The following is a 27,136-nucleotide window of genomic DNA, read 5'->3' as shown; positions in this document are numbered from 1 at the left end:
CTCCAGGCTGATGAAAATGTGCCAAAAACTGCAACCACCGCACCTTGTTCACATGCTCCTGTTGCAGAGCCAAAATACAGTGTGTGATACAGCTGAATGCAACACAATAGTGACACTTGACAATACAGTAATCACTAAAAAAAACAATAATAAAATCCACATTTTATTTATTTCATTTTGTTTTAGCACATTTAGGAGCTCTGGGGTCACCTTTTGTGCAAAATATAAGGTAAGCGCGACCCTTATTGGAAGCAATTTTTAAAACAAATCCTATGTAAAGAGCTGTCCTAAAAAGTAGATGCAGACTGTAGGCCTGCTCGATTGAGTGTGTTTGCAGAGATCTCAGTGAGCTAGCTGGCTGTTTTAGTGAAGATCTGGCTAGAGATGATTAATGTAGCATTACATGGGAATGCAGACCCTTCTTTTTGTGCTTAGAGAACTACTTGGCTGTGTAGGTGTGGCTCGAGAACGTCTTGTCCAGGCAGTGAGCTCGTAGGATCCTTTACAGCTAATTGTCTGTAATGACAAAACAAACCACAATATTACAAACACAATTACACTGGACTGAAACAATAAACAGACAAACGTCTGATGCTAATGACAAATTAGTATTACAGCCATAGCCTCCAATTAATCTTTCTCACAATACATGTCAAGACACTTTGGAGTCTGTAAGGCAGATTTATTTATTGAATAGAAATCTGTAGACAGGTCTTAGCAAGCAGCAATTCATATTTCTAAACTGACACTAAAAATATGTATTTCCTGTAAAAAAAAAAAAATCATGATACTTTTTCTTTCTTTAATTGCACATGTATTTCTCATTGCCAATTAGGCTATTGTTCTCTAACATAGAGAAACACATAGCGGCTATTGTTTGGTGTGACGTTGATCTGGCCTGTTTTGAGGCTTTTAATACTAAATACAGAATTTGTGTATATTTTTTTTCAGGTAGACAATAATATAAAGAAAAATACACATAAAAGACACTTTAAATAATTTGGTTAAATGGAATAAAATTAAAATACGTTCTATGGGAAAGTTTTTACAATTGAAGTTACGCAGTGCAGCCACCCCACCGGATACATCAGGAGGCCTAAGCCGTTTGCTATCTGGCGCCACAGGGGTGAGGATTTCATCTTACACTGGTGCACGAGCACCATGATGATAAATCTCCCCCTAGAACTATACTTACCTCTCTGTTTATTACTGTACATATGCAAATTAGCCTGTAGTGCTCTTCAGGCTCCACCGTAACATAATTTATTCACACCTCAGGACGGAGTGTTCTCTCTTTTCAAATCTTGCGCTGGGTAGCAAGCCGGCAGATGTAAGATGTGAAAATCTTGTGAGATTTGAAAAGAGAGTCTGTGACGTCAATATAGAGGCGGGAATAAGGTATACTACAGCGGAGCCTGGTGGTGCTCTGCAGAGCACCGCGGGCTAATTTGCATATGTTATAAACGTTTTTTTCACATAAATGCTGCCATCCAAAGTTATAAGGAATAAAGCTTACTACACACAGAGACGGGACAGGGAGGTAAATAAAAATCATCTACCATGAATTAATCAGGACATTTTTACTTTAAAGGGGGGCTCTGCTGAACATTTAATCATAAAGGGGGCCTCTGCTGGACATTTTATTGATGAGGGGAGGCTGCTGCTGGACATTTTATTAATGAGTAGTTCCAAGGCTTATACTGAAGTCAATAAGTTTTCTAATTTTTTTGTGTGGCAAAATTAGGTGCCCAGGCTTATAGTCTAGATGGCTTATACTTGAGTATATACGGTAGTTACCAACAGATAATGAAAGTTTTGCAGAAGTGTGAACTCCATTTTTTTTCTTTTCTACTCTCTGCTGTGTTTTTCTTCTCAAAGCAGGTGTGGCTGGAGTCTGGGGGGATATTTATATCCATTTTTTTTATACATATATTGTCATTATCATTGGAATAATTTTAAAAATTACAAAAAAATTAAATGTGGGGCCTGAATTATTTTAGCAAATCCCATAATTAATCAGCTTAAGAATCCACTTTTAATACTATTGCAACAGCTAAAAGTTCCCTCGAGCATTATCCATCCTTTGCCAGCTTCTTTCTTTCCCTACTGCATTCTATTCTCCTCTATTACTGATGAAATTTACAACCATCAAACCATGTCGCCTTCCTCTAAGGGTGGATTCACATTGGCGTGTGTGCTGCATCTTGTTTCTGTTTTGCTTCCATTTTTTCCTTCTCCGAAAAAATAAAGAAAACTAGATAGAAAACATAACACTTGGCTTCCCAGACTCATCGGTGGAAAGAAAACGGACCTGTCGTCAGTTTTCTTTTTTCCGGTCCCATAGAATTCTATTGCCTACTGTGATCCGCATCCATGATAAAAAAAAACGGGCCAGGTTTCAAAACCACGGATCAGTGGAAAACAACTGAAATGTGAAAAACACCCACTGAAAACAACAGCTCAGTAAGGAAACGGTCAAAACCACGGATGTGAAAAACAAGGCCAGTGTGGAAGAGCCCTGAGGCTTCATGGACAAGTTCGGTTGCTTATATGTGCAGTATTGGCACTTTTATTAGAGGACAGAAAGCTGCCATGAGGCACAAAAATGATATAATTTCACACCCAGACTAAGAGCCAAACTTTAGGGAAAAAAGAAGACTCCATAGGTCCTACAGCAGGGATTTATCATAGTGTCTCATGCTGGGTGATAAAACTGCATCTCTTATTAGTTTGCTTAGTTTACGCTGCTAACTGGTGCATTTGTATAATTTTTGGCGCACTGTCATTTTCCCCCGAAGCCACACCCCCTTTCAGACGTCACTCCCATTTTGTTGTAAAACGGTCTTAAACCCTTGATAAATGTGGAGCGGTATTTTATCATAAATCAGCCCCAATGGACGTATTCTTTTTATCTTTCTTTCATTTGTTTCCAACCACTTGAAATAAATTCATCTCCAAAGTAAATGAATTGAAATTCAGGCTCTGATTCGTAGTGAATAAAGACAGTGTACCCCGAGGTCTAAGCCCTGTACATCTAGCTGTGTGATGCATAATTTATAATTCATTTATACCATTTTAATTTGTGACATTACGTTACAGTAGCAGGAGTCAGGAAACGTCACCAGTCAGCTGTATTAAGCATATTTAATATGTAATGAGGCTAAACACTACATTATTGTTCCTCATGAATCTACTCCATAGAAAAGAACTTTTATGCCCCAATCTTTGATTAATACCAAGAGACAAAGGTATCAAAAAGACGTACAGTGAATAATCCAGGTGCCAGTCATATGTATGCATGTAAAATAGATGCATATGCTCTGCCACATCTACCTGTCACAATGATAAACTGTTCCACATTCACAGAGATTCTCATTGAACCTACTAATATTTTTATATATTCCTCCAACCACAATGCAAATTTCCTCTGCGCTAACAGACGGCAGTGATCAAGTGTTTTACCAAGTCATGGCCGAGCTCTGTAAACGACAGTAACGATTATATCATGGACTTGAGCAGATTCCAAAATGAATAAGTTTACTATAGAGGTTTCTCAAAGCTTACTCTTTTTACACATCTTTTCACCAAAATTTTGTTGGGCTCTATGATTGGTTAGGGGAAAAAGAACTGCAGGGCACATTTGTCAGGGCTTGTTTGCCAATTTCCCCCCTTATACCACTCCATAGCAAGCGGGCGACTAGGGGTGTAAAGGGGGCCGTGATTGTCAGCAGAGTAGGTAGTGGGAGGGTATTCCTGCCCTCATGTACACTACTTTCCTTGCGCAGGCTACCCTGCCTCACAATGTATCCAGCATGTGGAGGTTCCTCTATTACTGATTATAGGGGTAGTCCTAACTTAGCAAGTTATTCTCCATTGACAGGTTTGGGGATAAATTCCTAATTGTTGAGCTAGGTCTCCCACTGATCATGAGAATAGGACCCCAAGTCCTCGATCAGGGAAAAAAGGGATCCAGTTTTTAATAGTGGGTGGAGCAGCAGGACAAGCATGTGCCACGCCACTCCATCCAGTTCAATGGGAGAGGCTGGAGAGATCATAGTGCTGTGCTCAGTAATCTCTGTGCACTCTCATATAATGAAATGGAACAGCATGAACACATGCTGCTGCACCTACTAGTAAAAATTGAATCCCCATTTCCCTAATTGGGGACTTGAGGTCCCGTTCTCATGATCAGTGTGGATCCTAGCTGTGAGATCCTTGCCGACTAGGAAGTTATCCCCTATCCTGTGGAGTGGGATAACTTCCTAAAATGGCATAACCCCTTTAAAGTTAGCTGCAGTGGAATTGCAGGTTTACAGTTGACCAACATCATAAGCTTATATATTGAGCTATTCTAGTCAATGAATGACATATGCCAGTGGTGGCGAACCTATGGCACTGGTGCCAGAGGCGGCACTCGGAGCCCTCTCTGTGGGCACCCTGGCCATCACCCCAGCATGAAGTTCACCAGACAGGATTCAAATAATCTTCCTGCAGAATCTTCCAACCATGATATATGAATTTGCCCTCCTCCTTTCAACTGCGTTGGTGTTTTTAGGAAGCTGAACGATTGAAAGTTGTCAAAGAACAAGGAGAAATAAGTTGCTGTGCTGGCACTTTGCAATAAATAAGTGGCTTTTGGTTAAAATTTGGGCACTCAGGCTCTAAAAGGTTCGCCATCACTGACATATGCTATTTAAGCAAACTTTGTTCGTCGGTTTCTGTAAAAAATTTTTAATGGTGAAGGTTTATTTTGACAAAAATCTACCCCCCAAAAAAAGAAAGAGATCATCCGAGGCCCATAAATGGATCATCTAACTTATTACAGAGGTGTAACAATAAAAAAGGTAGCTGTCCCTGAGGCCTGGCGATCAGTGATGATCTCAAAACTATAACACATAAGGAGTTGGTTAAAGTGACTCATACCCCAAATATAGCAGAGGATTAAAGAATCATAATGACCAAAAGCTGTATAGTAGTGTCTTAGGGTAAGTACAAGAGCTTAGTTCTATTGTGTTTGGCAGCTCCTGTCCTTGTAAAAACTTTGTGGTACTTTGTTCTGAAATAGTAATTTATGCTTTGCAAAATCAGACATAAAAAAGGATATGTACCCACATACACAGGCGAAATACAAGTCATGAGACATAATACACTTGTAAGCAGCATCAAAAATGTCTCCCCAACACAGAGGAAAACACAAACTTTATGGCTCATTAGTTCCATGTATTAGCCATTGAAGCAACAAAAATCAACTAGAAATCAGAAAAGGGTGTTCTGCGCTCCGGCGTAGAACTTGTAGTTAGTCCCGACCCTTATAGTTTACACAATATTACTTTCATTTATCATCACCGACTAAATAAATACAGTGCAGAGCTGTAAAGAGGCTTCAGCGATGTCATCACTGTGTAACCTCGGACTAGCAGTTTAAATAATGTAAAGAGGAAGGGGCTGAATATACACAGCATCGAGTCCTGCCATATACCAATAGGAGCTGCTCACAACTCTTGTCATATGGTGATATATTCACTACTGGAAAAAAAAAACCCTAATTATGCTGAAATTCCCTTCCACCTATCACTCAAAGCCACAAAAAAACGGAATATTTACATATATTCTCCAGGAAGAAAAGCTTTTGGAAGAGATCCCATGTAGGCATTGAGTTAAAGCAGTGGAGCGTGACATGGTAAAGTTCTACGTTCTCACACACACTTCAAACCTATGTCTAGGAAAGTCCAAGAAAATAAGAAGGAAGACTAGTCTAGAAATACAGAAATATGTAATTTTTCAGAAAATTTGTAGAAGTTGTTTTTGCTTCTGTAGTGTAGGGTATCTCAGCAATACAGGACAAATTGAAACATGGCCATATTAAAACATAGAGATTAAACAGAAAAACAGACAGGGGTTGTGCCTTTAAAGGGAAGCAGTCACCACATTTGCTCATATACAGCCAGTGACAGGTTCCTATAGAGCTCTATTCACTGACTGACCCCCTTCTTTTAGCTAAAAATAGTTTTGCTTACAGCCACAGAAATCACTTTTTATCTTATATTACCTGGCATCAGAGGGGGGCGTGTCCTACTCATCCAGCCCCTCCCATCTACTCCTCCCCATGCCTTATGCTTCCTTACTGGTCACAGTTCATGTCATGTGACCAGAGTGACATCATCTCAGGTACTTCAGCCTCTTAATAATAGCAAACTGTACCCCATGCATGTATGTGACCACATGAAGTCACAGCAACCTCCATGGACTTCTACTCCTCCCCATCCTCCATGGAGGCTGTTGTGATTTCATGTGGTCAGATACATGCATGGTGTACAGTTTGCTATTCTTTGAAGGCTGAATGACCTGCGATGATTTCACTGGTCAGATGTCATTTATGTAACACAAGGCACTGTGTAACAAAATTGAAACAATATTTCCCATCTGTACATAGAGCTTTATATATTAATATTAGAGCTGAATATTAGCAGACAGTCCCTCAGTACAAGGAGGCAGGGTAGTGATTTGAAGAGACACAGAGCTGTCAGTCAGAATAATGGGGCGTGGTTCACTGGTATCTCTGACTCTTCTCCTCTCTCAGGCTGCCAGAGATGGGTCAGAAAAGCTAATTTGCATATCAGAAAAATGGCTGTAATTAAGGTACAGGGCCCCACTGGCAGCTAATTGTAGGTGATATAGGGAGGACTTGTAACCCTTTATCAACAGGCATTGTTAGTCAAGGGTGGGGTGGGGGGCAAAATCTGGTGACAGGTCCTCTTTAATTATATTTATCCTCTATCCACATTTTATGTAGTTTAGACTCCCTGCAATCAGCAGAACGGGCGATTGCAAGTCCCCCGATCTGCTCCATAGCACATGGACTTCCAGGTTTCGACCACACTGTATGCTGATCCGGAAGTCTCAATATAAGCCTCAAAGTAAGAGTTCCTGACCCTAGTCACAAGCCTCTCACCCAGCCAAACCAGTTCCCTACACTGTTCTGAGGAGACCCAATCAGGTCAAAACAGTGCTGTATACAGTTGGGAGTCCTTCTGGAATAGATATGCTGGTTTGGTTTTAATCCCTCATCATGTCATAAGGTGTCTTGTAGGTCATGCATGATGTCAAGGGAGCTGCCTTATCCCATCCTGGAAAACGTTGCATATTTTCCTAGGTGTCAATGGTACAGGGGACTGACCTCCGTTGGTAGGTTAATAGGATGGAGCAAACCCGTAAGTTTTAATCTATTGTCTATTTAATCTGTTTTGTCTATTGCAGGGGGAATATAACAAATGGTCCTCGACACAGCCCACCCTCAGCTTGTGTTAAACACTTCCTCTATGCATGTCCGTGCTCCACTATGCAACGGGAGAAGGGATATTACCTGGATTGTAGGCATGAAGGATGGTAGCAAAAAGCGATCAGAAGGCGGGAGTGCCTGGTCATGCAACCCCACCTCCTTAAATGCATCTTACAAAAGAATAACAGTGGATTTCTAAGGCATCCTGCAAAGAAGGACCTCCAGGGGACGTCCAAAGTACATACTGTTTGTGGGCTGAGGGGGGCGTGTGTGGTGACAGGTTCCCTTTAAAACTGATAGCATGCCATGTACACATATGCATAGCAGAATTAGTTTGGAACCTCCATTGCAAATTCTTCCAAAAAAATGGATTCTGGCAAAATGATGGACGCCCCAGTGTAATCTAATCGACCCCATTATACTCAGTGGTATCCTTTGGGCTCAGTTGGTGTCTGTCATGTAGAGCTTCAGTCACTTACACATGCTTGAAAAAGACAACTAGAGATGTAAACCTGGCCTTATTCATTGAAAACAAAAGTACAACATGTTAAAAATATAAGAGAGTCTATAGCTTACCGTATATCTTCACTAATATCAATGGTTCTCTTTGCCAGTGTTTTCTGGAGGTGACTTGGTTTGGGATCACTTGGCATCTGAGCCATAAGAAAGTACTTTGGTTTGTCCTTTTCTATGTATTTCTGATTCTGATACTGGGTGGGCAGGATGGCTTGGGGATGGTCAAAACCATCTGTAAACAATAAAGATTAAATAAAGCTGTTAAATCAGATAATTCTAGCCTATGTATTACAGTTTAGATATTTAAATTAAATCGCAAAGCGTTTTACTAAAAAAATATAGTATTATGATAATATTTACTACACAAAATTGTTGACAGTGTTAGGTAGCAGCCCTGGAAAGCTGTGTAACCATACTTTTGTGTATGTTAGTAGCAGCTGTATTGAAAAAATGCATTTATATTGCAGGATTGTAGCTGGACTAGGAGCTGGTGACTCTGGTGAACTTGTATGTAAGATTTTTTTTACTCTGCTGCTGCACAGCCCCTCCTCCTGCTGGAGTAGCTCCTGTTTGAATCCTACAAGAGTTACTCATGGGGGAGGGGCTGTGCAGCAGTACAGCGCTACAAAATGCACAATCCTGCTACAATCCTGGAATATAACTCTCTGACAGATTCCCTTTACCCAGGATATATTGTACTTGTATGAAACATGTCCAAGGTGTTCTACGTACAATGCAATCTGTTTGCTCTTTTTATAACTTCCACAGATGTAAAAAGTTAAGGATACAGTGTACCTCCCTCTATTTCTGTAACTTATATATTTTTATGGTAGTTGCTAAGATTTTCAGACATACCTTCCCTGTTTCTCAGTGATTTGTCATTTTATAGAAACTTTTAGTTTTATCTTTACTTGCCGTATCTTCTCTGTGTTCCATGAATGGGGACGTGTAATGGATGCCAATCATAGTGTAAAGGTTGGTTCTGGGTAGTGTTCTCCATCATTGATAGAAGAAAACAGACGCACGGGTAGACATGACCATGACTACCCATTGCACTGAGAATCTCATTTGCATAGAGATAAAAATGGAATTTCCTCTACAATAACAGATCATTGGGAAACTGAAGATATATTTGGAAAGGTAATGAAACCCTAAGTAATGCAGTTTTTACTTTTGGAATTAACTAGGACCGTGAAGACTCCTTTTTAAAAATGTATTAATGGTCAATGGATAGTAACAAAGACTGTAGCATACGCGAAAGTATAAAAGCCAATAGAAACATGACATCTTATGTCCAGAAATATGTTTCTATATATGTAGTGATTTCTTATTATATTACACAGCTTACACAATTGCTGAAACACTAATCGGTCGGCCGTATTCTCTTCTTTGCTTTTCTTCCTGGCATCCTTTGAGGCTTTCCAGTTTAATAAGAACTGCCTGGCCATTTCCTTGATTTCTTTACCGTCCAGGATTTCTGTTATAAAGAGGTACATGTAGCAATGATACATATGCATCAGTACATATATAATCACAGAGTAAAGAATGGTAAAGATTAAACTTATGTTGCTGCTATGGAAAACAGGTTCCCTATAGAGCATAAAATATAGCAGTGGTGGCGAACCTATGGCACGGGTGCCAGAGGTGGCACTCACACCAGACAGGAATCATAGAATCCATCTGCAGTTCCAAGCAACTAAAAAGATGCTGCTTTTAGTCATATTTTGATACTTACTTCGTTACTAGGGACTGTAGGAAGAGGGAGGATGAGTAGACAGGGACAAATTATCTTTGGAGGACCTTCTGCTGGCCCCATGATTCTCTGTGTACAGAGGGACACAGGAAAGAAGCTACAACAAAGCAAATTTTCCATCTTTCTACTGTGTTGCTGTCCTCAGGAGGCCAATATGATTGTTGAAGAACAGGGAGCAATAAGTTACTGCTTTAATTTCGGTTGTCACCTCGCAATAACTAAGGGGGCTTTAGGGTTGCTTTTTGGGCACTCGGCCGCTAAAAAGTTCACCATCACTGATATATAGCAAGTAAACTATGACATATCGCTGTAGTAAAGTAATTAAACCAATGTATTCTTATAGTATTATTTCTATTACTAACATATTTTACTGTCATTTATTTACCAAGCCAAAATTTTTTTTAAATAAATAAGATAAAAATGTATGAAATTACCTAGAGTCTTAGAGATGACTATAACTTTATCTCTGTACTTTGGTTTCTGACAGATTGGATTTCCCGTGAGGTCCATCCTCCAGAGCCGAGGCCATTTCCTCAGAACAAATTCCAGATCCTAGGGAAAGAAGTATACAGACGGTCTTAGCAGACATCTCTACTATAACATGTTACATGAAGTCATAACAGAAGTTGGGAATTCTCTATATTACAACACAGAGGCCCAACCTGGAAGAGTACAAGGAAATACAATATCCTTGATGTCACAATGGAATCATTTTCATTGCAATGTCATCACCCACCTTCTCGTTTCCCATTAAAATGTTCCATTCAAAAAAAGGCAAATGTTTGTCAATCTCTGCAAAAGAAACCCTGAAATGTATATTATCATTTACTCTACATATACAAAACATACAGTGACCAATCCGCTGCTCCCTAATCCTGCCCTCTTCTTTCTATGGCAATTTCAAAATGAGCAACAGAAGCCAAAAGTCTCAAACTTAGGAGGTTGCCAAAATTTGTGACTTCTTGCTTCCCCGGCTGACTGGCCCAAAACATCTTTGCTAAATCCCCCTCGTATGTCACTGCTTGCTGACCTGACTCTAACTTCCATAACACATATTCAAACAACGTCTTAGGGCATAAGTGTTTATTTTTTGTGGTTTTTAGATTAATAATGTTCATCAGGGAAAGGAGAAAGTGATACATTACAAAGAAACGCACAATTTGTAGCACCAGTCTTTGATAAATATATTGCTTTTTTTTTGCTACTCACTTGATAAATGACCCAGAACATGCTGGTCCCAGTGTATGTTTATCTTAGAACGGTCTAATCCTGCGGTGAAATATGATTACTTCTTTGGATACGCTCTACTTGTTTATTGCCTTCCTGTCTCTAATAAAGTGCTCTCACTTTCCAGCCTTTCAATAACTATTACTAGAGGGACCGGCTCCTTCTTCTACTTGATAAATGATCATGTCAGGCCATCACTCAGACGTTACAGAGAGATCATAGGCCATCCACGAGGGATGTAACACTGGCCGTAGCCTTCTCATTGTTAGCACTGTCCATTTATGAACTTGTATCTGAACAATGGGACATCATTTTTATCGGAGATGTTTAACTCGGATCACTAACTAGGACTTCAGACGGCAATTTGTCACCCGTGTGACGGCTTATCATAATCTCTGTGGAAAAAGAAAATCTATATCGTTCATCTTGGCTCTAACTAAGACAGAGGTAAATGAATTCATCGTTTTGATTATGTTCTTCCAATAATCAATACTGGGCAGAGGTTGAATACATTAAGGTCATAATGATGATAAATCCACTTAGAGAACGCTGCAATAACTTCATTCTTGCTTTCATTAGTTCTATGTTCGGTTTTTAAGGGTTTTTCCTCTATAGACACATTGGGGGTTTGGTGCGGCCTGCGAGGGCCCCTGCCAGATACATAAAGAGGCGTATGATAAATAACCCCTATTTACTCCATTTACAGTCAGGGTATGACCTCTAGGACCCCCATCACTAGTAGGTTGAGGGTACGATCTCTAGGACCCCGATCCATAGCAAGGTGAGGTTATGATCTCTAGGACCCCCATCATTAGTAGGTTGAGGGTATGATCTCTAGGACCCCTATCCATAGCAGGATGAGGATATGATCTCTAGGACCCCCATCATTAGTAGGTTGAGGGTATGATCTCTAGGACCCCTATCCATAGCAGGATGAGGATATGATCTCTAGGACCTCCATCCATAGCAGGGAGAGGATATGATCTCTAGGACCCCCATCCATAACAGGATGAGGATATGATCTCTAGGACCCCCATCCATAGCAGGATGAGGATATGATCTCTAGGACCCCCATCCATAGCATGGTGAGGATATGATCTCTAGGACCCCCATCCATAGCAGGGTGAGGATATGATCTCTAGGGCCCGCATTCCTGAGAAAGTAAAGATATGATCTCTAGGACCTCCATCCATAGCAGGGAGAGGATATGATCTCTAGGACCCCCATCCATAGCAGGGTGAGGATATGATCTCTAGGACCCCCATCCATAACAGGATGAGGATATGATCTCTAGGACCCCCATCCATAGCAGGGTGAGGATGTGATCTCTAGGGCCCGCATTCCTGAGAAAGTGAGGATATGATCTCTAGGACATGCATGCCTTGGAGGGTGAGGGTATGATCTCTAGGAACCCCTTCCCTACAGAGGTGTGCGTATGAACTCTAGGACCCGCATCCCTAGGAGAGTGAGGGTATGACCCCTAGGAAAGATGGACATGTATGTACAGTGCTCAATTCATCTCCATGTGCCCGGAAATAACCAACCATTGTCCGGTATCTTTTAATCAAAGAGAGATTGGTGAGTGTCTCTGTGGGTGAAACCCAAACAATCAGACACTTATTCCCTACCACAGGAAGTCTTTAACCACAAGATCTATAGTGAAACTACCTATTTAAATGACAGACACCAGCAGCGTCTGATTAACCCTAATTTATTGATATCGGGTTATTACCAATTTCACTGTGTTGTTTGTCACCTTGGTGGGAAACACAGCACTATTGTTGCATGTTGCATAATCATGTTGGAGCAATAACTAATTTAAGACGTATCATACACCCCTAGCAGCATGCAGCACTCAATTATTTACCTTTCATATATACTCCATGATCATAGACATACAAAACGCACCTTAAAATGACCCAATAATTATTTACTATGAATTCCAAACCGAGATGTTGAACAAAAACAAACACCCACCTTAATATCATTGAGATGATTGTCCACAGCTACAAGTTGCGATATGTTTCCTAAAACTGAAAGCTCCTTCAGTTCATCAATACTATTATTGCTGATATTCAATACGGACAGTGACTTCTTAGAAAAAAAAAACAGATTATTACAGATTAGTATTTAACTTAATTGCAGGAAATATTTAACTTAATTAATTTTAGGAAGCCAACCCCTCTCCATATCTGTTATTAAAGGTGTTGTCCAGGATCAGGATTTTTAAAACGTAGGGCCGCAGGGAAGGTTATTTTTTTTAAATAGCACACCTGCTATATTCACCCCTTTCTTGTACAACAATTTGCCTCCTGTCACTGCCTCTTTACAAAGACGTGGCATCAGCAACCGAACACCTGCTACAGCAGCAGTTGTATGCTGCAGCAGGTGCACAACTGCCGACATGTTATTAACACTGAGCATCTGTACACATACAGAGGCTGGCATACATAACCGCATTCATTTGCAGGATATCTATAGTGACTAAAAACAGGACACTGATACTAACAGATAAGGAATGAAGTGTTCTAGGATCAAACAATAACTTTTCTCCTGGAGGAATCTTCTGGCTCTCAATATGCAGTTCTCTCAATTCCTCAAGACCTTCCAGTCCCTCAATGACAGTGAGATAATTCCCACCTAAATACCTGTGGAGAAAAAAAATTCTGTATTAACAGGTGTAGTAAAATGGACAATACACAACCCAATAACAGTCTTACTACATTATTCAGGTTTTGTCAACTTCAGAAAGTACGAAAGGGATAAAACAGGTGGACAGGCGCTATTTGTCTTACCATCACTGTGAGAACATATCCTAAATGGAAAGAAATCTGAACTTTTTTTTAAAAACAGTAATGTAGTATATGTGACATACATTTGTCTACCTACCTACAGATAAAGCAGAATCTTTGCTGTTTATATCACAGATATTATATTCCCGTCAACCAGATATTGATGACATGACCTGTAGATCCCAACGTTACCCAGTATAGTAAATAACTGCTCTTAGCTAAACCAAAATATGATGGGTTAACAAAAAACATTTTCTCTCTCTCTATACATATATAGAACTCTCTCTCAGACTGTCTCTCTCTTTGACAGTCCCTTAATCTCTTTGTCTCTTTCTGTCTCTCTATATCTCTATCCATATTACCTCACACATAAGCTGTCTTATACGCTTTGCCTATAGTAACCAATTAATGCTCAGAGCTCATATTAATGACCTGTGGCTAAATAGTAACCAATCACGGCTCAGCTTGTAACTGCCACAGCAGCAGTAGACAATGGGGGTCATTTACTAAGGGCCGGATTCACGTTTTCCCGACGTGTTACCCGAATATTTCCGATTTGCGCCGGTTTTCCCTGAATTGCCCCATGTTTTTGGCGCATGCGATCGGATCGCATTCCGGCGGACCTCGGGGAACTTCAGCGCAGCAGCAACATCTGGTGGACGTTGGAGGAATTGCCTTAGTGAATCTCTGGAAGACCCGAATCCACCGCACAGAATGCACCGCTGGATCGTGAATGGGCCGGGTAAGTAAATCTGCCCCAGTGGCTCCTGTATGTGGTGGTTAACCCTTTCAGTACCAATGGTCATTGATGCCAAAAAGACCATGTCAATTTTTGACGTTCTGCTATGCACTTCTTTAAATGACGATATCTCTGGCAAAAGCTTTACATGTCATAACAAATTTAACTTACCGTATATACCGGCGTATAAGACGACTTTTGAAGACAGAAAAATCTTCTGTCTTCTCTGGGGTCGTCTTATACGCCGGTAATCGTCTTATACGGCGGGTCCCGGTGCATGGAGAGGGCTCACGGGCTGAGCCCTCTCCATAGCCGGTAAGTCTTTGCTGCATATTGCAGCAAAGGCTTACCGGTAACACCCGCGATCGGTGCTAGCACCGATCGCGGGTGTTTGCACAGCGATGGCTGCCGGCAGCATCAAAAAGCTGCCGGCAGCCTCAAAAAGACATCGGGGTGCATACTTACCCTCCGTTGGCCCCGATGTCCGCGCGGATCGTCTTCCGCGCAGTCTTCTTTCTTCTGCTGGGCGCCGCCATGCTTTTCCCCGCGGCGGCGCCTAGTATGACGTCAGCAGCGGCGTGTCATACTAGGCGCCGTATAGGGGAGAACAATGGCGGCGCCCGGCACGAAGTTAGTGAAGACAGAAGACGGGCGCGAAGCCAGAAAAGGACCCACGCGGACATCGGGGGAGCAGCGCTGCAGGTCGGGGCCACCGGAGGGTGAGTATATAAGTTTATTATTTTCTATTAATGCTGGGCTGGCTGGATATTACTGGGGGCAGTGCTGTATACTACTGGGGGCAGTGCTGTATACTACTGGGGGCTGTGCTATATACTACTGGGGGCTGTGCTGTATACTACTGGGAGCTGTGCTGTATACTACTGGGGGCAGTGCTGTATACTACTGGGGGCAGTGCTGTATACTACTGGGGGCTGTGCTATATACTACTGGGGGCTGTGCTGTATACTACTGGGAGCTGTGCTGTATACTACTGGGGGCAGTGCTGTATACTACTGGGGGCAGTGCTGTATACTACTGGGGGCAGTGCTGTATACTACTGGGGGCTGTGCTATATACTACTGGGGGCTGTGCTATATACTACTGGGGGCTGTGCTGTATACTACTGGGGGCAGTGCTGTATACTACTGGGGGCAGTGCGGTATACTGCTGGGGGCAGTGCGGTATACTACTGGGGGCTGTGCTGTATACTACTGGGGGCTGGCTGTATACTACTGGGGGCAGGCTGTATACTACTGGGGGCAGTGCTGTATACTACTGGGGGCTGTGCTGTAATGGTAATGTTGTTGTATGCCTTATGTTTATGAGCGACAGTTTTCCTGCTATATACCTGCATGTCATAAGAATTTACATTAAAAAAAGGACCATGTTAAATTCAAATCTGTTTTTTTTTAAATTTTTACCGGTGTTTTGTATGCGTTGGAAAAGGGGTAGTCTTATACGGCGAATATATCTTAAACTCTATTTTAAACAGGAAAGTAGGGGGGGTCGTCTTATACACCAGGTCATCTTATACGCCGGAATATACGGTAGTTTTTTCAAGACATGTAAGACTTTATCTAGATACAATAGTTTTAATAATTACATTTTTAAAATCTGCCAATAATTGACTACAAACTTTTCCAATTAAAGTTTTTTTTTTTTTTTTTTAAGTAGTAACTTTTAACAAAGTATGTTATAAATATGTACAGCATTATTCCATCATCCTTTCCCAGGTTCATTTACAGATGCAGAGGGTGCATGTACTTCTGCAATAATGAGAGTGAAAGTATTTTCTGCAGCTCCTTCTATAGTCTGCATGCTGATCGTCGGGAAGGTGGCACACTTCAACGCCTATATGTTCAGAACCCTTGGATACGCTCTAGAAACACCTAGCACCTAGAAACAAAATTCTGTGACATATTGAATAGGAGAGTCTCCCCTTTAATTGTATTGTGTATGGATGCCTACCAGAACTGGAGATATCCATTTTTAAAGTTACAATCGGCAATAACAAGCTCTACATAAAAATGTAATTTTTAGTACAAATTTAAAATTGTCTATCTCCAGTTCTGTGAAACATATTAAAGGGAAGATTCTCCTGTTTAATTTGACACCAGATTTGTGTTTCTAGGTGCCAGGGTTCACGAGATATAGCCGTTTGAAGTTAGGCACTGTCATGACGTAAATTTACATCTGTTCTGCAATCTGTCACAGTAAAAGCTGCCGTATATTTACATGGGGCGGTCATGAAGGGGTTAATAAGTGTATATTGGAAAGCGTGGGATGAAAATTTAAGCTCAAAAACGAAAGGTCCATGATGTTGCCCAAGTCACAGAGAGCGGCTGTGCAAAATTTGGTGATTGTAGAAGTGACGGTGCAGATTCTGATCTTCCATAAAAATAATTTCCATAAACTACACTTAGAAAAAATGGCAAAGAATAGATATTTATCAACAAGCAATGGGTTGTACTTACAGCTTCTCCAGTCGTTTCAGCCCACTGAGACTGTCTATGCAGGATATGCAATTATTCTGGAGGTAAAGGTGAGTCAGACTTGTTAGGAATCCGAGACTTCTTATTTCTCTGATGTTATTGTCATACAGATATAGGACTGTGAGATTTCTACAAGCAGATAGGTCGTCCTGAAAAGATATAATGGGTTTAAATAAAGTGGAAATTGTTCTTGTCCAATTCCCAAATACTGCACCTTAGCGTTTTTTTTTATTAAAATAACATGTCCTGACAGTCTCCTAAATGTATCCCATGTAATGGTTGTTTGAAGGGAACCTGTCACCAAGGACCTAATTTTCACTAAAGACAGGCTGCAGAAGCCCCTTACACCTGCAGTGCAAAAATGCCTCTCTGTCTTTTCTAAGCATTTGCATTACAATATAATTGTGTGTTATAACTTACTCTTGCATCCTGACAAAATCCTGGGCTAGTCACAGGGGTTGGGCTTTGGTTTGGATGTATTTCAAAAAACAACATGTGACTTGTCTGAGTTGGAGGCTGTCTCCATCTTTGTGCTCCTGTACAGCTCCTCCTTCTCCCACTGATGTCAGCTGACCAGGCTCTGAGAAGGAGCAGGAGGTAGGAGCTGTACAGGAGCACAAAGGTGGGGGCCAAGCTCTGAGGAGTTAGTAACACAGACACGCCACGTGTTGTTTTTTTAAATGCATCCATACCAAAGTCCAGCATCTGTGACTACCCCAGGATTTTGTCAGGGTGCAAGGTAAGTTATAACACACAATTATATTGTAATGCAAATTCTTAGAAAAGGCAGAAAAGCAGATTTGCATTGCAGGTGTCATAAACTTCTGCAACCTGTCTTTAGTGAAAAATGTGGTCCCTGGTGACAGGTTCCCTTTAACCTTGTAACTGAGTCTCCATTCACAGTCTACATGTCCACACTAATTGGACAATGTGAATGTGTTGGGACACACCACTAACTGGTAACACCCAGCTGTCAATTTCTTCATACATTTCTAGGAAGAATTACAGAGGAACAACAAAGATGATCCAATTGAAGAATGATTAGTTACTAAAACAAAGAGAAAAGGTGACAGATGCAGATTGTATTCAGTCACAGGTAGAGACCCAGCTGTCCCTACCTGATTGCCACACAGGATACCAGGAGATTACTACACACAAAATCAGCACTGTACGCAGGCCCGCGGCTGCATGATCACTGCTCCGAAGCCGGAGCTACTGTGTATGCCCAGAACTCCGGCTTCACGGGCGAGGTAGGACGAAGATATCGGGTAGGATCAAAGAGGCTACTGGGGTGTGGAGTAGCCGTGCCGTTCCGGCTATTTCACGCCCCAGTAGCTTCTTTAGAAAATTTGCAAATTAGGGCAATAAAGTTTAAGTTATACACCTTAATAGGTAGATCCGTGGTGGTAGGTTTCCTTTAAATACTTCGTGGTCAGGTGGTAGCACCCCTCCAATCACCTTCCAGCTTGTATTACAAGAATATCATTGGACAGTCACGTATCACAATGTTAACTGTTGCCTGACCAGGCAGCAGTGATGAAACACCCTAGAGAGATCATCAGTTCCCCTAACAGCTCCTGACCTGGAGGGGGCGCTATTCGCAACTACAAGCCTGCCGATGCATTGGCAGGGGTGTGGCAGTGGGATACGTATTCTAGGAGCTTTTCTGACTTTTACGCTGAGTATATACAAAAAAACGGCATGTGAACCTGTGATACAAATATAAAGGTTAATTAAAAAAACTGCATATTTGGTGTCATATCCCTAAAGACAGGATGGAATTGACAAGTTGCTGTCAATTAGATAGATGACGTATAGATCAAGCAGCCTAGATGAACTGGATATATGTAATAGTGGAACGTTAAATTTGTGTTTAATGCTTTCCATTACATCTGACTTGTATATTATACTCCCACTATAAGCAGTGCAGCACAGCCGATGTCTATGAAAGTATTAAATGTCACCTGACACACAATGTGGACAGTCTCCTAAGACAATGTCTAAACTACTTCATTAACTTGGGTAAAATCACAGAACTAGCAGGAAAAACTCTGCTGACAGAGGTGAACAAGCCAAGGTGAACGCACCAATTACTGACTAAACTGTGGGACAGCATGAAACGTTAACATGTCAATGTAATGTAATGTGAAGGCAAAGTGAAAGTTGACATGTCATGGGAGCATGAGCCTGCAAAAGCTACAAGAGTGACACCACCGGCACGTAAACACGCCACACATATCTATAATTGTATGGGATTTCTACTTACTGCACAATGCCTTCATTTACAGTGATGACAAATGCCCCTTTCATTGTAATAAAAGATAAATCAATAAAAAACTGCTCAGACATATAATCAAGTCATTCATTGTCAGCTTTTTTTTAAATGCCCAAAAAGCAAAATTGTTGTAACAAGATGGGGAGATATAACTGATAAAACTGTTTTATCTGATGATAATGATGATGTGCAGAATAACTACAGAGGCTGCAACCATTCATTGGCCTCAGTGGTGATGATAGCTGCCCGGCATGTAGCTGCTGAGGCCAATGATCAGCCGCATCTGTCAAGCCAACATTTCATCACTGCACAACAGTCACTGAAAGCTTTCGAGATACTTCTAAATATATACAAGATAGAAAGATAATGCTCATAGATATAAGATGATAACGAGATAGATAGATCTATACAGTCATGGCCAAAAGTTTTGAAAATGATACAAATGTTAATTTTTACAAAGTCTACTGCATCAGGTTTTATAATGGCAATTTGCATATACTCCAGAATGTTATAAAGAGTGATCGGCTTAAAAGCAATTAATTGCAAAGTCAATATTTGCCTAGAAAATTAACTTTTTCCCCCAAAACACATTTCAACTTCATTGCAGGCCTGCCTTTAAGCAGCCAACATCGTTTCAGTGATTGATCCACTAACACAGGTGTGGGTGTTGATGAGGACAGGGCTGGAATCTGTCATGATTAAGTAAGAATCACACCACTGGACACTTTAAAATGAGGCTGGTGCTTGGCATCATTGTTTCTCTTCTGTTAACCATGGTTATCTCTAAAGAAACACGTGCAGTCATCATTGCACTGCACAAAACTGGCCTAACAGGGAAGAGTATCGCAGCTAGAAAGATTGCACCTCAGTCACCAATCTATTGCATCATCAAGGAATTCAAGGAGAGAGATTCCATTGTTGCCAAAAAGGCTCCAGGGCGCCCTAGAAGGACCAGCAAGCGCCAGGACCGTCTCTTAAAAAGGGTATCAGCTTCGGGATCGGTCTACCAGCAGTGCAGAGCTTGCTCAGGAATGGCATAAGGCAGGTGTGAGTGCATCTGCACGCACTGTGAGGCGGAGACTCTTGGAGCAAGGCCTGGTGTCAAGGAGGGCAGCAAAGAAGCCACTTCTCAGGGACAGACATTCTGCAGATATTCTGCAAAAGGTACAGGGAGTAGACTGCTGAGGACTGGGGTAAAGTCATTTTCTCTGATGAATCTCCTTTCCGATTGTTTGGAACATCTGGAGAACAGCTTGTTGGGAGAAGACAAGGTGAGCGATACCACCAGTCTTGTCTCATGCCAACTGTAAAGCCTCCTGCAACCATTCATGTATGGGGCTGCTTCTCAGCCAAGGGAAGCGGCTCTCTCACAGTCTTACCTAAAAACACATCCTTGAATAAAGAATGATATCAGAATGTCCTCCAAGAGCAACTTCTCCCAACCGTCCAAGAGCAGTTTGGTGATCAACAATGCCTTTTCCAGCATGATGGAGCACCTTGCCATAAAGCAAAGGTGATAACTAAATGGCTTATAGAACAAAACATAGAGATTTTGGGTCCGTGACCTGGAAACTCCCCATTGTGAACTTGTGGTCAATTATCAAGAGACGGGTAGACAAACAAAAACCAACAAATTGTGACAAAATGCAAGCATTGATTGTGCAAGAATGGACGGCTATCAGTCAGAATTTGGTCCAGAGGTTGATTGAGAGCTGCCAGGGAGAATTGCAGGAGGTCCTGAAGAAGAAGGGTCAGCACTGCAAATATTGACTTGCCGCAATAACTCTAACTTTCAATAAAAGCTTTTGTTACTCATAATATGATTCCACTTGTATTTCTGTATGTGATAAAAACATCTGACAAACCAGAGGGCAACAGATCATGTGAAAATATAATATTTGTGTCATTCTCAAAACTTTTGGCCATGACTGTAGATAGATATGAGATATTTTGTACTTACAAGACAATCAATGTGTTTATTAGAAAAATTCACATGAGTGATCCTTTTCAGATACTGAGTGATGGTTTCATCTTTCCTGTTGCGGAGGTGATTGTTGTTCCGTGCGATGAGATCCAGTGTCAGACGCACCATAATTACTATTGCAGAAACAATAGACCTTGGAAATGGAGAGCGTTGCTAAGATATCTGGTTCATCATTGCCCTGCAGAGACAAGACAATAAGAATATATGATAGTATTTACTATAGGCTTTATATTCATCCCTAAACTGTACTTGTTCCCTATTCAAAATGTCAATGTTAATGTAACATCTGTGTCAGCTTCATCCGCTGTCCCTGGTATGTGGCTGATGAGGCGCCTATTATATCTATGTGGCTTTAGCACAACACATCATTATCGTGATTGACAGCTCCTCACGATACTTACCTGCTTCCTGTTCTGTTTGGATCTCTGAGTTCTGGCCCAATCACTATGGAGGCCTGACTCTTAGATCACGTAATCATAGCTAGCTGCACACCTGGTTAGACGCTCATTTTGTTCCTGGTATCTTGACCTTGGCTCTCATTCAGACTTCTCTTCTGTACTTGTGATTTTGTACTTCATTCCCGGCTTTGGTGACTATTCTTTCCATTTGTATTGTTCTGTCCTTGTCTACACGTTTTGCACTATGGCATAGGGAGGGATTGTTGTCCAGTTACTGGCCACCATTTAGGGTGGTTTCCAGTAAGCAGGGATGGTGAGATTTGTAGTATCATATTAGGGCTCACTGTCTTGTCCGTGTCCTTGTACCTGGTCCCCGTAGTACAACTTAACTCTAAGAAGTTATGTCAGCAACATTTCACAGCATACAATCAATGTAAGGTTTGCCTGCCGTTCAGTAGCCGATTTCTCAATATCGGAAGACATGAATTTATCATCATTGACAGCTGTGACAGGGAAAGTCACTATAATGGAGACACTGCATGATATATGAAAGCAGAAAGTGCTACAAGTGCTGAAGAGCTTCAACATTATTTACTAGTGATTATTGTCATTATAATTCTATCCTGCCTGTCCGGTGGCTTTAATCCACCACCTGAACCTTTCTCTGCCGCTGACTGCACTAAGACTGAACGGCCCTGCACATGTGCCATGCTCTCCTCATCTAGCCCAGCATACTTATCTCACCCAGGCTAGGCCTCTTACAGACAGCCGAGTGCTCACCCAGGGCACAGTGAGGGGGCAGTGAGGGGCACAGTATTATAAGGGGGGGGGGCAGTGAGGCACACAGTATTATAAGGGGGACAGTGAGGCGCACACTGTTATAAAAGGGGTCAGGGAGAGGGGATAATCAGTGAAGGACACAGTATTTTAAGGGGGGCAGTGAGGGGCACAATATTTTAACCCCTTACCAACATGTGATGTAATACTACGTCACATGCCGGGCGCGGGTACATGCAGAGGACTCACAGGCTGAGCGCTCTCCATAGCCGGTAAGTCTTCGCTGCATATTGCAACAAAGGCTTACCGGTAACACCCACGATCGGTGCCACCCGGTGCCATTAAAAAAAAATTAAAAATTCTATAAAAAGTGATCAAAAGGTCGTACAGTCCTAAAAGTGATTACATTGTAAACGTCATCAAAATCTGCAAAAAACACATCTCCCAAATCTCTGTACACCAAAGTATAAAAAAGTTATTAGTGCCAAAAGATGGCAAAATTCCAAAAACATTTTTGTACAGGAGGTTTTAATTTTTGTAAAATGTATGAAAACATTATAAAACCTATATAAATTTTGTCTCCCCGTGATCGCACCGACCCAAAGAATAAAGTAGACCTGTCATTTGGGGCATACAGTGAAATCCGTAAAATCCAAGCCCACAAGAATACGGCACAAATGCGTTTTTTTTTACCAATTTCACTGCATTTGGAAATTTTTCCCGCTTCCCAGTACACAGCATGGAATATTAAATATTATCACTATGAAGTGCAATTTGTTACGCAGAAAATGGAAAAATAGAAAAGTTATAGATTTTTGAAGGTGGGGAGTGAAAAATGAAAACGCAAAAGGGCCAGGTCGTTAAGGGGTTAAGGGCCTCAATATTATAAATGGGGTCAGTGAGGGGCACACTATTAAAAGGGGGCAGTGAGGGGCACATTCTTATTAGGTGGGTGGGGGTTAGTGAGTCATAGGGGTCACACTCCCCCTGCACACTGCTACATACCGTCACTCACCTCCTGCCCGGTGCTCGCTGTGTACACCGCCGGGATCGGCGTTGGTTGCTATGGAGACAAACATACTGCGCATGCGCACTCCCAAACACCCCCAGCAGCGCTGTGCACTGTATTACCGGCGCTGCCAGTTACAGCCGCAGCACAATGTGACCGGACAGCGGCCGCCACTACACATCCTCCCCCAGGTCTCCTTCACAGGAGATATCAGTATAGCGGCCAGCAGGTGGCAGTGCGGGGCAGACGATGCTCCGGCACCCACAGGATGCAAGAGAGGAGAGGACCCCTCTCATTAGGACCTCCTCTGTGGGTCCTGCATCCTGTCCTGAACCCCTGGGGTCATTGTTTTCTGTGTTCTGTGGGGTAGTTTCATGTGTGAGGTGGATGCATATTCCTCCATCAGGAGCCTGTGACTGAGGAGTCATGTGTCATTTCTATGACTTACTCTCCTGAAAAGTCCAGGAGGCTTCCTAAAACTAGGAGACCTCAATGCTCCGGGCTCCCTGAGAAAAATGCACAACTTGGGAGATGCGTAAACAACTGCGCTAAACTGTTTCCGTAATTTCCTTAACAAACCGATAGAAAAAGGAGCAGAGAAGCGCATTATGTCATCCTGCTTCTCCCCACCACACAGGTCACTGCTCTGCCCTATTCACTGCTGCTTCATACAACCCTGTCAGCTGACCAAATATTACAGACCAACCACAGTGCAAGGGATGGGACTCCAAGCATCAAAATGTTATATTATTCAGGAAGTCCCTTCTTACCCGCAAAATGACAAAACTGGACAGATAATCAGGATTTCTTTTTTTTTTAAAAGGGCTGGGCAAACTGGGGGGCTGGCTTGCTGCATACTACTGGGGGCTTACTGACTATATACTAAAGGAAACTGGCACCAATGCATTTCCCACCTTCAGCTTATACTCAAGTCAATAGGGTTTTCCCAGTTTTTGGTGGTAAAATTAGGGACCTCGGCTTATATTCGGGTTGGCTTATACACTCACCGGCCACTTTATTAGGTACACCTGTCCAACTGCTTGTTAACACTTAATTTCTAATCAGCCAATCACATGGCGGCAACTCAGTGCATTTAGGCATGTAGACATGGTCAAGACAATCTCCTGCAGTTCAAACCGAGCATCAGTATGGGGAAGAAAGGTGATTTGATGCCTTTGAACGTGGCATGGTTGTTGGTGCCAGAAGGGCTGGTCTGAGTATTTCAGAAACTGCTGATCTACTGGGATTTTCACGCACAACCATCTCTAGGGTTTACAGAGAATGGTCCAAAAAAGAAAAAACATCCAGTGAGCGGCAGTTCTGTGGGCGGAAATGCCTTGTTGATGCCAGAGGTCAGAGGAAAATGGGCAGACTGGTTCGAGCTGATAGAAAGGCAACAGTGACTCAAATCGCCACCCGTTACAACTAAGGTAGGCAGAAGAGCATCTCTGAACGCACAGTACGTCCAACTTTGAGGCAGATGGGCTACAGCAGCAGAAGACCACACCGGGTGCTACTCCTTTCAGCTAAGAACAGGAAACTGAGGCTACAATTTGCACAAGCTCATCGAAATTGGACAGTAGAAGATTGGAAAAACGTTGCCTGGTCTGAGGAGTCTCGATTTCTGCTGCGACATTCAGATGGTAGGGTCAGAATTTGGCGTCAACAACCTGAAAGCATGGATCCATCCTGCCTTGTATCAACGCTTCAGGCTGGTGGTGGTGGTGTCATGGTGTGGGGAATATTTTCTTGGCACTCTTTGGGCCCCTTGGTACCAATTGAGCATAGTTGCAACGCCACAGCCTACCTGAGTATTGTTGCTGCCCATGTCCATCCCTTTATGACCACAATGTACCCAACATCTGATGGCTACTTTCAGCAGGATAATGCGCCATGTCATAAAGCTGGAATCATCTCAGACTGGTTTCTTGAACATGACAATGAGGTCACTGGACTCAAATGGCCTCCACAGTCACCAGATCTCAATCCAATAGAGCATCTTTGGGATGTGGTGGAACAGGAGATTCACATCATGGATGTGCAGCCAACAAATCTGCGGCAACTGTGTGATGCCATCATGTCAATATGGACCAAAATCTCTGAGGAATGCTTCCAGCACCTTGTTGTATCTATGCCACGAAGAATTGAGGCAGTTCTGAAGGCAAAAGGGGGTCCAACCCGTTACTAGCATGGTGTACCTAATAAAGTGGCCGGTGACTGTACTCAAGTATCTACGGTATTTGTTTATATATACCGTATATTCCGCCGTATAAGACGACTTTTGAAGACAGAAAAATCTTCTGTCTTCTCTGGGGTCGTCTTATACGCCGGTAATCCCGACCGCCCGCCGTGTATTCACGGCGGCGGTCGGGTCCCGGTGCATGGAGAGGGCTCACGGGCTGAGCCCTCTCCATAGCCAGTAAGTCTTTGCTGCATATTGCAGCAAAGGCTTACCGGTAATACCCGCGATCGGTGCTAGCACCGATCGCGGGTGTTTTCACAACGATGGCTGCCGGCAGCCTCAAAAAGACATCGGGGCGCATACTCACCCTCCGGTGGCCCCAATGTCTGCGCGGCTCGTCTTCAGTCTTCCGCGCCGTCTTCTTTCTTCTGCTGGGCGCCGCCATCTTTTTCCCAGCAGGTTATTTTTTTTTTTTAATGCTGGGCTGTATACTACTGGGGCTGTGCTGTATACTACTGGGGGCTGTGCTGTATACTACTGGGGGCTGTGCTGTATACTACTGGGGGCTGTGCTGTATACTACTGGGGGCTGTGCTGTATACTACTGGGGGCTGTGCTGTAATGGTAATGTTGTTGTTGTATGCCTTATGTTTATGAGCGACAGTTTTCCTGCTATATACCTGCATGTCATAAGAATTTAAATTAACCCTTTTTAGGACCTGGCCCTTTTTTGTTTTTTCATTTTCATTTTTTACTCCCCATGATCAAAAATCCATAACTTTTTTATTTTTCCATGTACAGAGCTGTGTGACGGCTTATTTTCTGCGTAACAAATTGCACTTCATAGAGATGGTATTGAATATTCCATGCCGTGTACTAGGAAGCGGGAAAAAAATTCCAAATGCAGTGAAATTGGTAAAAAAACGCATTTGTGCCGCCTTCTTGTGGGCTTGGATCTTACGGATTTCACTGTGCGCCCCAAATGATATGTCTACTTTATTCTTTGGGTCGGTACGATTACGGGGATATCAAATATGTATAAGTTTTATAATGTTTTCATACATTTAAAAAAATTAAAACCTCCTGTACAAAATTTTTTTTTGGGATTTTGCCATCTTCTGGCGCTAATAACTTTTTTATACTTTGGTGTACTGAGCTGTGGGTGGTGTCGTTTTTTGCTGATTTTGATGACATTTACAATGTTATCAATTTTAGGACTGTTCGACCTTGTGATCACTTTTTATAGAATTTTTAAATTTTTTTAAATGACAAAAAAAGTGCCATTTTCGACTTTGGGAGCGATTTTCCGTTACGGGATTAAACGCAGTGAAAAACCGTTATCATATTTTGATAGATCGGGCATTTTCGGACGCGGCGATACCTAATGTGTTTATGATTTTTACTGTTTTTTTATTATAATTTTTTTTTTTATTTAACTTTTTTTTATTTTTATTTTTAGTACTTTTCAGATTCCCTAGGGTACTTTAACCCTAGGGGGTCTGCACGATCCTATCATATACTGCCATACTACAGTATGGCAGTATATGGGGATTTTACTACTCATACATTACAATGTGCTGATAGCACATTGTAATGCATGGGTTAACCTGAAGTAGCCTCGGGTCTTCGCGAGACCCGAGGTTACCATGGCGACGGATCGCTGCTCCCCGATGACGTCACGGGGAGCGGCGATCCTCGAAAAGATGGCGGCGCC

At 42.2% G+C, this 27,136-nt stretch overlaps 1 protein-coding gene across 4 annotated transcripts; it reads right to left on the bottom strand.

Annotated features, from left to right (window-relative positions):
* Positions 1 to 150: 150 nt before the first annotated feature.
* Positions 151 to 23,397, bottom strand: PPP1R42 (protein phosphatase 1 regulatory subunit 42). 4 transcript variants are annotated; one of them, XM_072151781.1, is made up of 9 exons: positions 23,248 to 23,396; positions 21,034 to 21,235; positions 16,781 to 16,947; positions 13,285 to 13,423; positions 12,753 to 12,869; positions 9,983 to 10,100; positions 9,144 to 9,272; positions 7,856 to 8,027; positions 151 to 516 (listed from the first exon to the last, which is right to left on the bottom strand). In XM_072151781.1, the coding sequence occupies exons 2-9, from the start codon at positions 21,163 to 21,165 to the stop codon at positions 432 to 434; spliced, it is 1,059 nt and encodes a 352-aa protein (XP_072007882.1). In that variant the 5' UTR covers positions 21,166 to 21,235; positions 23,248 to 23,396; the 3' UTR covers positions 151 to 431. The 4 variants fall into 4 exon arrangements, with proteins under 4 accessions (XP_072007882.1, XP_072007884.1, XP_072007883.1 ...); XM_072151783.1 differs by having other exon boundaries at positions 12,753 to 12,866; XM_072151782.1 differs by having other exon boundaries at positions 23,238 to 23,337.
* Between the last annotated feature and the right edge of the window lie 3,739 nt (positions 23,398 to 27,136).

The sequence above is a fragment of the Engystomops pustulosus genome, chromosome 5 (assembly GCF_040894005.1).
Source record: "Engystomops pustulosus chromosome 5, aEngPut4.maternal, whole genome shotgun sequence".
Classification (NCBI taxonomy): Eukaryota; Metazoa; Chordata; class Amphibia; order Anura; family Leptodactylidae; genus Engystomops; species Engystomops pustulosus.
This window is presented reverse-complemented; position numbering and strand designations above follow the sequence as displayed.

Bases quoted from the DNA above. Each gene is read 5' to 3' on its own strand.
- PPP1R42 (XM_072151781.1), bottom strand. From the start codon at position 21,165: ATGGTGCGTCTGACACTGGATCTCATCGCACGGAACAACAATCACCTC. The intron at 10,101-12,752 runs GTGGGTGTTTGT...TTCTTTCCCTAG, and splicing joins ATCATCTCAATGATATTAAG to GATCTGGAATTTGTTCTGAG. The intron at 8,028-9,143 runs GTAAGCTGTGTA...TATTGTTTACAG, and splicing joins ATTAGTGTTTCAGCAATTGT to ATGGTTTTGACCATCCCCAA.